At 49.9% G+C, this 12,395-nt stretch overlaps 1 protein-coding gene across 2 annotated transcripts in view; it reads right to left on the reverse strand.

The window, feature by feature from the left end:
- SREBF2 (sterol regulatory element binding transcription factor 2) overlaps positions 1 to 12,395 on the reverse strand; it is a 60,457-nt gene that overhangs the window by 15,338 nt on the left and 32,724 nt on the right. For both annotated transcript variants that reach the window (XM_030855788.3, XM_060306891.2), the window contains exons 8-11: positions 10,801 to 10,993; positions 10,012 to 10,193; positions 7,506 to 7,782; positions 4,760 to 4,929 (exon numbers count right to left, since the gene is read on the reverse strand). In XM_030855788.3, the coding sequence (XP_030711648.3) occupies positions 4,760 to 4,929; positions 7,506 to 7,782; positions 10,012 to 10,193; positions 10,801 to 10,993 (822 nt within the window). The remainder of the gene's footprint in view (positions 1 to 4,759; positions 4,930 to 7,505; positions 7,783 to 10,011; positions 10,194 to 10,800; positions 10,994 to 12,395) is intronic.

Here is a 12,395-nt window from a genome sequence, read left to right on the forward strand (position 1 = left end):
CAGAAAACTCCACAGGGGTGCCGCTGGATATGTCACACTTTGGGGGGAAACACAGCAATGCTCAACATGAATCGGACACCATGTAAACTGCTAGATGGAGGCAGTTCGGTCTCAATGTGAGACTGCATGACCGTCCTCTGGGTGGTGTCATCTTTGGGAAGCTGAGTTTTTGGAGGCTGTTTTAATAAAAAGCAAGTGCAGCGTGAAAGCTGGTGTGGGACAGGAAGTGAAGGTGGTGGCGTCCAGCCTGATTTCAAAGTCTGAGAAGGCACATGCAGCAGGCACACACATCCCATTAGTAAGTATCTATGGTTATTAAGAATAGAACTCAAACATTATTTCTTCCTTCAGTTCTGTGTATTATTTTTCCAAGTGGCCACTAAGTTGTTAAGACAAATATCTATTAAGATGTTTGCACCTAATTAACAAACAGAACTGTTAGGTATTTCCTTTAGCCCAAGGAAACCATGAAAAAAATTACTGAGGCACAAAGGGTGCCGCGAACCAAGAAAGCCTGGCAACCTCTGGTCTACACCATTTTCACGGAGGCCAGCCCTCTGCGTGACCCCCAATGCCTGACTCATTTGCTGGCTAAATACATTCCACCTTCAAATTCAAATTCAAAGCTTCTTCCTATTTAAGAAAGTACTATCTGGGTCTCTCATTCCCCTTCCAAGAGAAGCAAACAGAGGAGAGGGGCAGCTACTTTCCTAGAGACTGGTTCCTCTACTCTTCCCACCTTACTGAAAATGCACACTTGGCGATACCACTGATTTTCCAAATATTGATACTCTTTGACCCAGCATCACCACCTCTAGACTTAACCTGAAGAGGTATTGTACAAGCGGGTGAGGGTACTTCCCGCAGTACTGTTTCTAACCGCAAATGCTGGAAACAACCCAAACATCTAGCAGCGGCACACTGGCTCCATCAAGGACGGTATTTACACATGCTGGAGCAGCAAGTGGAATAGGAGGCAACAAAGAAAGAGGCCCAAGACTTATAATCTGGTTGAAAAAAGCAAGTGGCAAAACAGGGTTTCTGATATGATCACATTAAATAAATTATAATGCATATATGTTCTGACGTGCAGGAAGAAAACTGAGGAAATGCACATTAAACTGCTCACTGCTTGTTAGGCATACCCAATATTTTTGGGGTGGGGGACACTCATTAGGGAACCATTTTCCTGATCCTCAGCTGTTACACACATGCCTTCCTCAAATGGGCTGAGTAGCCCATTAAAGAACACCTGTGTCTTAGCAACAAAGACAATCAAAACCCCAGTGGGATTTCTGGGATGACGGGATGATCCTAAAATTTATAAGGCAAGGTAAAGAGCAAACACTAGTCACTAAAGCCGGAGGACTGACACTTCCAGATATCAAGACGTATTCGAGGGGTTGGCCATTAGGGGTGTGCGGTGTTGGTGCAATGGAACTGACCAGAGCGTCCAGAAGGAGACTCATCACACGTGGACATTTAATTTAAGCAAAAGGTGCCACTTGGTGCGGTGCGGAAAGGGCAGTCATTTTAACAACAGATTCTGGGGTTGGGAGATAATACATATGAAAAAAAGTCGATCTTGCACCCCTACCTCCAGCTCATACAAAAATCCGTTCTAAGTGGATTATAGACCTATGTGTGAACATTTGAAAATAAAGAGACTAGCAGATACCATAGGAGAGTATCTTCATGACTTTGGGGTAGGATAAAGATATATTAAACAGGACATAAAATGTCTAATTGCTAAGGAAAAGACGAATAATCTGGATTTCATGAACATTAAGAACTTATGCTCAGACTTCCCTGGTGGTACAGTGGTTAAGAATCTGCCTGCCAATGCAGCGGACAGGCGTGCGAGCCCTGGTCCGGGAAGATCCCACATGCCGCGGAGCAACTAAGACCGTGCGCCACAACTACTGAGCCTGCGCGCTAGAGCCTGCGAGCCACAGCTACTGAGCCCTCGTGCCACAACTACTGAAGCCCACGCACCTAGAGCCCATGCTCCGCAACAAGAGAAGCCACCACAATGAGAAGCCCGCGCACCGCAACGAAGACAGTAGACCCTGCTCACCGCAACTAGAGAAAGCCCACACACAGCAACAAAGACCCAACACAGCCAAAAAAAAAAAAATAACTTGTGCTCATCAATCAATACCACGGAGAGAGAGAACAGGCAAGTCACAGAGGGAAACGATATATGCAAAGCACATATCCAACAAAGGATCATAGCCAGAAAAAAGAACTCCAAACCAACAAAAAGAAAGACGTCACAAATAAAAAACAGGTAAAAGACTTGAACAGGGTTTTCACAAAAGAGGCTATCCAAATGGCCAACAACCTATCCCAATGGCCAATGATCAAATGGCCAACAAACTATCCCAATGGCCAATGATAAGGTGCTCAACATCCTTCATCACCTGGGAATTGCAAATGAAAACTATGAGATACCACCAGCAGGGCTAAAAAAACAACACTGTCACGTGGTTGGTGAGGGTGCAGAACTGGAACCCTTTCCACTGCTGGTGAGGTGAAAATTGGTACATCCACTTTGGAAAACTGTCAGGCAGTGTCTACTGAAGCTGAACATATGCATAACCTCTGACCTAGCAGCGCCATCCCAGAAACGCAGTCATATGTTCACTGAAAGATGAACAGGGATGTTCACAGCAGCACTATTCACAATAACCAAAAACAGGAAACAACCCAAAAGTCCATTTGTAAGCGTCTAGTCATACAACGGACTACTATAACGTGATGAGAATGGGCAATCTGTAAGTACACGCAACATAAATGAACCTTACACGTGACACTGAGCGAAGACAGCCAGACATATACAGGACATACGTGTGACTCTCCTTTCATGGGGATGGTGGTCACCTGGCTGGAGGGCTTGAGGGGAGGGGCAGTTTGCTGACTGCAAGGGGCCCAAGGTAGGCTTCTGGGATCTTGGTCGTGTTCTGCTTCTTGATCTGTCTGCTGGTTATAAGAGTGTGTTCATTTTGTGAAGTCACTGACCTGTGTATTTATTTATTTACTTATTTATTAATATTATTTTTAAATATTTTCTTATTTATTTATTAGTTATTTGGCTGTGCCAAATAAGTACTTAGTTGCGGCACACAGGATCTTCATTGCGGCACGCGGGATCTTTAGTTGTGGCACGCGGGATCTTTAGTTGCAGCATGTGGGATCTTTTTTTAGTTGCGGCATGTGGGATTTAGTTCCCTGTCCAGGAATCAAACCCGGGCCCCCCTACATTGGGAGCGTGGAGTCCTAGCCACTGGACCACCAGGGAAGTCCCTGACCTGTGTATTTATAATTTGCGTACTTTTCTACATGTATATTGTACTTCAATGAAAGGTTTACAGGAACAACAAACAACAGGTGGGTTAAATTACGGTGACAGAAATGATGGTTACCTCTGAGGGGGGGCAGCATGAGTGAAGGCCTGCAGGAGGCTTTTGGGGGTGATGGGAACGTACCACTTCTTGATCTGGGCGGTTGTTTACATGCGTAAGTTCACTTTGTAAAAAGAGCTGTTAAGTTAAAATGTGCATATTTTTCTGTATGTATGTTGTATTTCCGTAAAATTAATGCCTTCAAAGTACTTCTGGGGGGCAGAGAGGTTACAAATGTAACGACATTGGCCCAGAGCACTAGGACTGCTCTCAGCCTAGATTCACTTTGCCCAGAAAGCCCACCTTGACTTCCTCTAAGATGGGGTCGGGAGCCCAGTGTGCTCTCTGGGCAGCCAGATTAGCCCCACCCTCACACTCATCTACTGCCCTGAAGGCCTGGTCCTGGTCTGGTTTCCCTGACAGACTATGTGCTCCCCCAGGCAGGGCGAATGTCCTGCTTGCCACTGCACGTCCTCCCTGGGAAGTGCCTGGCCTAGAGCAGGGACTCAGTCACGTTTGCTGAATGAACGTCTTATTTGGGTCTTGGAAACGGGGTTGAGACACAGAAAGTACACTGGGCTCTCCTATGCCCTTCGTCACCCAGATTACGGTGACACACTTCAAGAAACGTATCAGCGTCACCACAGGGCACAGTCCTGCTCATTCTCAGCTCATCAGCGTTATTAATGAGATATGGAAATGGATAGGGGGGATGTGATCATTCTTTTCTGAAACAGCTGATGTGTTCGTCAGCCTACCCAAAGTAGACATTGAATGAAACGTGCCTGTGTCTGCTGCAGTAAGAGGAAGCCTGAGGTCAGCAGAGGCTGGGAACTAGCTGGTAACAAGGACTGTGAATTATCCAGTTGTGAATTCCCGAGGCTGGCCCTGTGTCAGGCTCACTGGAGGCGCCTGAAACCCCAGTTCCCACCCCAGAATCTGACCTGAGCTCCTCACAAGACATACATTGTTTTCCATTTCTGGATCCACAGTGCCGTGATCAACACAAGGTACCAAATAGAATACTTCTGAGTGAACAAAAGAACCAGGAGACACACCAGAAGATTCCAAGCAGAAGAGTCATATATTAATCCCTGAATACAGGTCGCTCTTATCACTGAATCAATCTTCTCACCTCAGGGCACTAAAATGCCTTGTTATGCTTCTAAGGGAGGAATTTCGTCTGTTGTGTTCACTGCCCTAAGTATTTGTGAAATGACCCACTGAATGAATGTCTACCCCTCTAGGTGGTCGGCCCCCCAAGGGCGGGGGCCCACACCTATGTTCACATCTTGGCTCCTGGCTGGGAAGGGCACTCAGCGAAGGTCCACAGGAGGGAACTGAAGCACACTTACCGCCAGGAAGCCCAGCTTGCCTCCACACTGCGTCTTGAGCCCCATGGCGGCCGTGAGATGGATCTCAACCAGCGTGCTCGGGGGGATTTTCTCCTCTGCACATTCAGCCAGGTTCACAGCGCACAAAGCCATGTGTACATCTGAACAGGCGGATCCCACAGGAAGCTTGCCTATGGCGGCAGAAACGGACAACGACTGTTGACAGATTCCCTCGACCCAAGCTTTTTCCTGCTTTCTCAAGCACAATCGGAGTACCAGCAGAACCAGAGGAGAAAGTCTGTGAGCTCGGTGATCACACAGTCCTGGATGGGGTGCCAGGCTCTGTGACTTCGTAGCAGTGTGCTCCTTTCTGCCTCACAGGTTGTTGGGGACAAGAGAAAACACATGTCACAGGTCTGGCCCGTGGCCCCAGCCCTGTGTAATGGGGAGTGGCTGTGACTGCAGGCCGGTGAACAGGACTCAGAGGCGCAAACTCCAACGCTTTCCAAAAGGGCGTCAACAGCATGGCCACGTCCTGCTAACACAATCCTGCGTCTCCAAATGTTGCGAGAAAGGTTATAAAAATTAAAGACAAAAACCCCAGAACAAACTGACGTGACTTTATTTTCATTCAACAAGACCCCACAGTATATAAGCGCACACCCTCCTGAGGTGGGGGGACGTGACACACAACTGAGCCGTGACAGCGGACACATCATGGGGCGGAGGTGGAAGGCCAGGAGAGGCTTACTAACCCTCCCGTGAGTGCTGTACAGCTCATCTGCGGTGGTCCTGAACTCGGGGACCAGAGTGCCCTTGCTCAGGCCCCGGGGCCCGTCGAGGCTCTGAGGCTTTCACGCTGCTGCCTGCTTCAGTCCTCACCACAGTGCAGGGAGGTGCCCAAGGCAAGCAGGCGCCTCACTCTGCTGAGCCTCAGGGGTGGCCCAGCCAGGCCTCCCAATCCCACCCAGCCTCTCTGGTCTTTTATCAGCCTCCAGACTTCATTCTGCACAGGCGTTAGGTGTTGGTCCCCCCCGGGAGGCACCACCGACTGGCCTTTCTCCTTTGCAGGGAAGGAAGGCGGAGGGCAGTGTGGGGACCGTGTCACCTCTGTCCTCTTGGTGCCTTGCGCGGGGCCAGGCCCACAGAGTGCTCAGTGAATGTGGGCAGAATGAGTGATGTGAACCATCCCAGCTGGAATTCTCCTGAACAGATGCAGCCTCCAGATCAGAGACCTGGGATGGAGCTGCTTCCCTCCCCCCGGGCCCGGGCACACTGATGGGACAGAGAAGCAGGGTAGGTCTGCAAATGGCCCTCTGCTAGAACTCTACGAAGGCCCCAGGTGTTCACACCCCACAGCTGGCTCCAGTGTCTCATCTCCACTCCCCCTAGGGCCTGGGCTGAAGCTCCCTCCCTCAGCCACCAGGGCCCTATATCCTGTTACCACATCCCACTGCTGTTCTCTGCCCTCATCTTATCGATGGCCCAGCAGCAACTTCCCTTCTTGAACCCTCTGACTTTGCTCCCTCGACACCAAGCATCTTGGCCTCTCCTGCCTGACCACCTCTCAGGCAGCCTCTGCCCGACTCCTTGTCCCGGGCCTGCCCCTTCCGTGCGGGTCTCCTTCTACATGCCCTCGAGGGGCCCCCCTTCACCACAAGCCCTCTCATCAGCACCCATGGTTTTCATTCTCACCTGCAGGCCAAAGACCTAGCTCCTTTCCTTGGCCTGCAGATCCAGCGTGGCCCCCACCACTGCATCATTTCCCCTCGGTGTCTCACAGGCAAGTGTCCTGAGCGGAACTTCTCACCTCCTCCCTAGAAAACTGCTTCTCCTCTCGTTTTCCTTACCTTTGCTGGTGGCAACAGCGTTCACCCAAACGCTCAAGCAAGAAACCAGAGAACCATCTTAGCTAGCTCCTTTCCTTACCCTTCCCGTCCAATGAGTCCCCAAGGCCTGTCAACCCCACTTTCTCCTTTATCTCTGTCCTGTCCTCTTGGCACCTGCATTAGCTTCCACTGGTCCTCCCTGAAGGCAGCCTCAATGCTCTCTTCAGAGCGAATCTTCTCGACCTCAGAAGCATAGACCTGATGACATCATTTCCTCCACTGCACTGGCTCCCATCCCTCTCCCCTTGCACAGCCAACCTTGGGGACCACTGAAATATTCTCCTCCAGAGCTACCCACGTGGGGTTCCTCCTTGGGAACATGCATCCCTCTGCCTGGAAGGCACCTCCCCTTCTGCAGAGCTGGTGAACTCTACGCATCCTTTCGTGAGAAGCCTTTCCTTTTCCAGAAAGCCTTTCCTGAAACCCTCCCCAATAAGGACCCCTTCCCCTGAACTGAAATCCAATTCTTCCGCTACCTCTACCACACTGAACTGTAATTCCCTTGCTCACCTGTCTGCTTCTCCATTAGAGCAGGAGTTCGTTGAATGAAATAAATGATCATATTTCACTGAATCTAAGATGCCATCAATTTTAAGTTTCACTATTAAGTACCACCAAGGAAAAAACACTGCCAACTCAACCATGACATTCATTGTGTAGAGGACAAAGCCAAGCGTAGAGATGTTAATGTGAAAAATGTGTGTCTTAAATTGATGAACTGCAATCTTTACCGCTGTAGCTGTTTGTCTAACCATCCTAAATGGGTAGCGTGAAGGGGACATCATTCAGCTGGGGCAGAAAACTGGCAAACTGCGCCAGGGTGGAGCGATGGCATGGGGGCACTTCGAGGCAAGACAGGCCGTGGTGGCAGCCCTCACCTGTGATGTGCAGCTGGTGCAGCCTGTGATAGGCCAGGGCTGCATCCCGAGCGCTGGTCTTAGCTTCCTCCTCAAAGCCTGCGGCAGTGGCCAGGGTGGCCCGCCGGTGCTGGAAGACCTTCTTGAGCAGCCAGCGCACCAGGCGCAGCTTCTGCAGGCTGTAGCGGATCACGTTCCAGGAGAGGCTGCAGGCCAGGTCCAGGCGGGAGGTGGGCAGTGCCCGGCCCAACACCGACAGGCAGGTTTGCAGGTTTGCAGCGGCAGCTGCAAAATCCCCCTAGCAAGAGGCAAGAAGGTGTAATGTTCGCTGGCCTTGGTGTGGCCTTTTTGTTTACTTTAACAAAAACTCTTACTTTCTCTTCACCCCTCCAGACTATTAGAGTAATACCTACTCACTGAAGAAAATCTGGGAAAATTCAGAAAGCTACAAAAAAGTGAAAAGAAATCACCTGTAATCTTATCCCCCAGAAAGAATGACTGCTGACATTCTTTTTTAATTTTTAATTTTAATATATTTCCTCCCAGTCTTTTTACTAAATTTAGATGGTACTGTGTTATATCTTCAAGCAAATACTATTCAGAATTTCAGAATTTATGTATGTAGCTTTCATACATATGGTGATGACATGGATCTAGATGATGAACGATGTGATCTTTTAGGTTCTCAAAGTGTGGTTCCCAGAGATCAGTAGCATCTTGTTAGATGCTACTGGTTTCTGGGAATCTTGTGAGAAATGTGAATTCTTGGTGCCTCACCCTAACCCTCCCCCCCCACCCCCCGACCTAATGAATCAGAGCCTCTGGGGTCAGGGCCTCTGGGTGATCCTAATGTCTGCTGACGTTTGAGAACCACAGTTTTAGGCAAATACACAGCTAAACTACTCTAACCAAGGATCTGAACAACTCTCTGCCAACCTGAGAGGGTCTAGCAGGGAGTCTACTGCCCTGTATTGAAGGCCTTTTTCTCTGTTTTTCTCATTACTGAAGGCGACACAGTCTTGAGAAACTGGAGTAAACGCTCTTCTCCTTTCCCATCACGCAGTGGGTATGATACCTGTACTTTCCTTCCTGCACCATTACAGAAAAGAGGATCCTTACAAGGGGAAAGTGGATGCCAACGCTCTGAGGATGACAATCTCTGAGGTGGTGCTGCCATCCTTCCAGCCAGGAGAAGCACCTGTGTTTACAGGTTCCAAAGGAGGTGGGCCTTTCTCTGTGTCTCCTGGCTCCTCCTTCCCGTCTTTCCCAGGAAGGTTGGCTGTTTCTAAGGCTCGGGCTTTGGCTCTTGTCTCTTCCAACTCACCAATCCAACTCGCCCTTGAGTGCCCTCCCCTGGCAGACGCACAGCTTCCAGCACACCCTGGTCCCGACCCATCTTGGCCACCACGGCCTGCCTCCTGGTCGGGAAGCTTCTCACCCTCAGGGCCCTCTCACAGCACTTTCAAGCAACACGGTTAGACGGAGCCCACCACAGCTTCCAGCCTCCCCCATCTCTGAGTCACTGTCACTGCCATTTTCCTTCCATTTCACATCCCAGGTATTTCTTGAATTCATGCCTTTCCTTTCAATTTCCAGCTCCTTGTCACCTCTCACCCAGCCTCCTCTAAGAGCACCCTCACTTGCTTCCATGCATCTGTGTCTCCCTCCTCCAACCCACCCTTCATACAGCCACCAGAATGACGTTCGTAAAACACAGCCCTGAACCTGTCTCTAGGATAAACATCTAGGGGTACGTGTCATCCTGTGTTAGGGGTGGCGCCAACAACCACACCTATATTGCAGTAGCCGCAGCCCTGGACATGGCTGACAGGTCCACTGACAGACTGGCTGGCCAAATTCTCTCTTGTAGGGTCCGCAGCTGGCAGGCGGGGAGAGCAAGCCCATGGCTACCTGCTGCCGAGGGCTGGACTGGTCCTTGCTCCTCCCGAGACACGGGTGTTTAACTCTTCCTTCCGTGCCGTGAGTTTGCCCCAGAATCCTTCCCATAAACTCCTTTGTTGATTTCAAAAGAGGACTTGCAGCAAATTTTCCTGCTCAAAAACCTTCCTGGTTCTCCAGAGAACTGGGACAAAAATCTCAAATCAGTTGCTAGTCAAATACGTCTCCAACTTGGGCCCTAGCTACACTACCAGCCTTAGCCCTCGTCTCCCCCGACATATCCTACACTCCAGACATACCCATCTACTTGCTAGTCCCCCAGAAGCCCACCTATTCCTGCCATCCTCTCCCCTTGGAAGGGCCTTCCTGCTCTTGACCACTCTGCTCACACCCCAGACTCCCAGAGCACTTTACTCTCCCGTCATATTACAGACTAGAGATCAGCTCGTGTCCGTGGAATCACTTCTGCCTAGGTGCCCTCTCCTCCGCTGCCCTGTAACTGTTGGGGGTAGGGTCCCCTCGTCCTCTTGCCCCCGGGGTATTTTTATATGCTGGGGTGTTGGAATAAGTTGCTGAGTTATGGGCCGAGCCTGGGGGAGGAAGGGGAAAGGCAGGCGGCAGGACTCACCCGGGCCAGGTCCAGGTCTGCCTGCTTCCGGTGCCTCCAGAAGGTGACTGAGGAGCGCGAATGCGGCCGGATCACTGGCTCCCCGTGGACCAGCAGCTTCACAAAGACGCTCAGGACAATCACACCGTTCACCAGCCACAAGAGGAGCGTTGGCATCATCCAGTCAAACCAGCCCGCAGAACCTAAGGAGGAGCGTCTCAGCTGAGCCCGTGGGGAAGCGCCTCCTGAAGCAGCCCTGGGAGACTGCAGGGCACCTGACTGACGCCTCACTGTGAGAGGAAAGAGCCTCCTACCTCATTTTTGGAACAAATGCGATTGCTTCATGTAGTAGCAATGTCAAAGTGCATAGCGGGGGAATAATACATGCACCTTAATCCACACGATAGCAAATTTGGGATGGTTCTACAGCCTAACTAGGAACCCTGTAGCCCTTGTCTCTATGGGGCAGGATGCCACAAAAATCTTTGTTAGCCAAGGCAGGGTTAGGCCACTGGTTTAATGACTCAGGCAGTAAGAAGACCACATCCTCCTTCAAACAGCCACACCCTCAAACCCCCAATTAAGGCAATGCAGGGTCCTGATTTGTTTTGCTCTTTCTGACTGAACTTGGGTTTGCCCTGTTACTTCTGAAATGCGGCTTATGCCAGTCCCTATCAGAAGCAAGCAGGCGGGGGCCCCCTACGAAAGCCCTTCGGGACCTGGCGGACAAGCCGAGTGGCTGCATGCAGGGCCTTCTCCTGCCACAGCAGCCCACCCAGGCCCGGGTGGCACGAGGGGCCTTCCACCTACCTGACTCGAGAGACAGCATGCTGCGGCCAGAGCCTGAGTGTGGACGCTGGTCCGAGTCGTGGGCCCCTCCCCATTGCAGCAGGGCCGTCAGGGGGTTAAAGGAGAGGCACAGGAAGGTGAGGACACACAGCAGGATTCGCGAGCGGTCCACCATGCCAAGTGCTACAGGAGGAGAGTCTGGCTCATCTTTGACCTTCAAAACGGGGCCACAAGGTTAGAACGAATACTGCGTGGATTTTTATAGCATTTTACTTTTATATATATCGGAATCAGATCATGAGATTTAAATTCAAGACCATTAAGTCAGATGGGAATAAAGCACTTGCCCTCTTGCCACCTGGGAGAAGAACATGTTCTAAAGACCAGAGGGACATGAGCTCTGCTTTTACAACAGAGCTCCATCACAAAAGAGAACACTCTGCAGGATTCTGTTTCTGTGTAATTCCACAACAGGCAAGCTCATCTAAAGCGACAGAAGGCAGATCAGAAGTCTCAGGCTGGAGAGACGTGTGTGCACTTCCTGCAAAGTGTAAGTTCATGGGAGATAAAAATGTTCTATATCATTTTGTTCTAAACTAGAAGGGATTTATTCATTTATCATTTTGTTGTTTTTTTATAAATTAATTTATTTTTCTTTTATTTATTTTTGGCTGCATTGGGTCTTCGTTGATGCGTGCGGGCTTTCTCTAGTTGCGGTGAGCGGGGGCTACTCTTCCTTGCGGTGTGCGGGCTTCTCATTGCGGTGGCTTCTCTTGTTGCGGAGCACGGGCTCTAGGCACGCAAGCTTCAGTGGTTGCCGCATGCAGGCTCGTAGTTGTGGCTCCCGGGCTCTAGAGTGCAGGCTCAGTAGTTGTGGTGCACGGGCTTAGTTGCTCCGTGGCATGTGGGATCTTCCTGGACCAGGGCTTGAACCTGTGTCCGCTGCACTGGCAGGTGGACTCTTAACCACTGCGCCACCAGGGAAGCCCCATTTATTGTTTTTTGTTTTGTTTTGGTTTTTTTGGCTGCACCACACAGCTGATAAGATCTTAGTTCCCTGACCAGGGATCAAACCCGGGCCCTCAGCAGTGAAAGAGTGGAGTCCCAACCACTGGACCTCCAGGGAATTCCCTATTGTTATTTTTTAATTGAAGTATAATTGACCTACAACACTATGTTGGTTCGAAGTACACAACAGAGTGACTCGATGTTTTCATACATTACATCAGCTCCATGGTAAGTCTAGTTACCATCTGTCACCATACAAAAACACTACGATACTATTGACTATATTCCCCATGTTGTATATTTCACCCTTGTGACATTTATTTTGTAACTGGAAGTTTGTAGTATCTTTTTTTTAATTTTTTTTTTTAGTTTGTAGTATCTCTTAACCTCCCTCACCTATTTCACTCACCCTCCCAACTCCCTCCCCTCTGGCAATCACCCATTTGTTCTCTGTATCTACCAGTCTGTTTCGTTTTGTTGTGTTCGTCCATTTGTTTTGTTTTTTAGATTCCATATGTAAGTGAAATCCTATGTATTTGTCTTTGTCTGACTCATTTCACTTAGCATAATACCCTCTAGGATCATACATGGTGTGACAACATCTCATT

Source organism: Globicephala melas, chromosome 10 (genome assembly GCF_963455315.2).
Source record: "Globicephala melas chromosome 10, mGloMel1.2, whole genome shotgun sequence".
NCBI lineage: Eukaryota > Metazoa > Chordata > Mammalia > Artiodactyla > Delphinidae > Globicephala > Globicephala melas.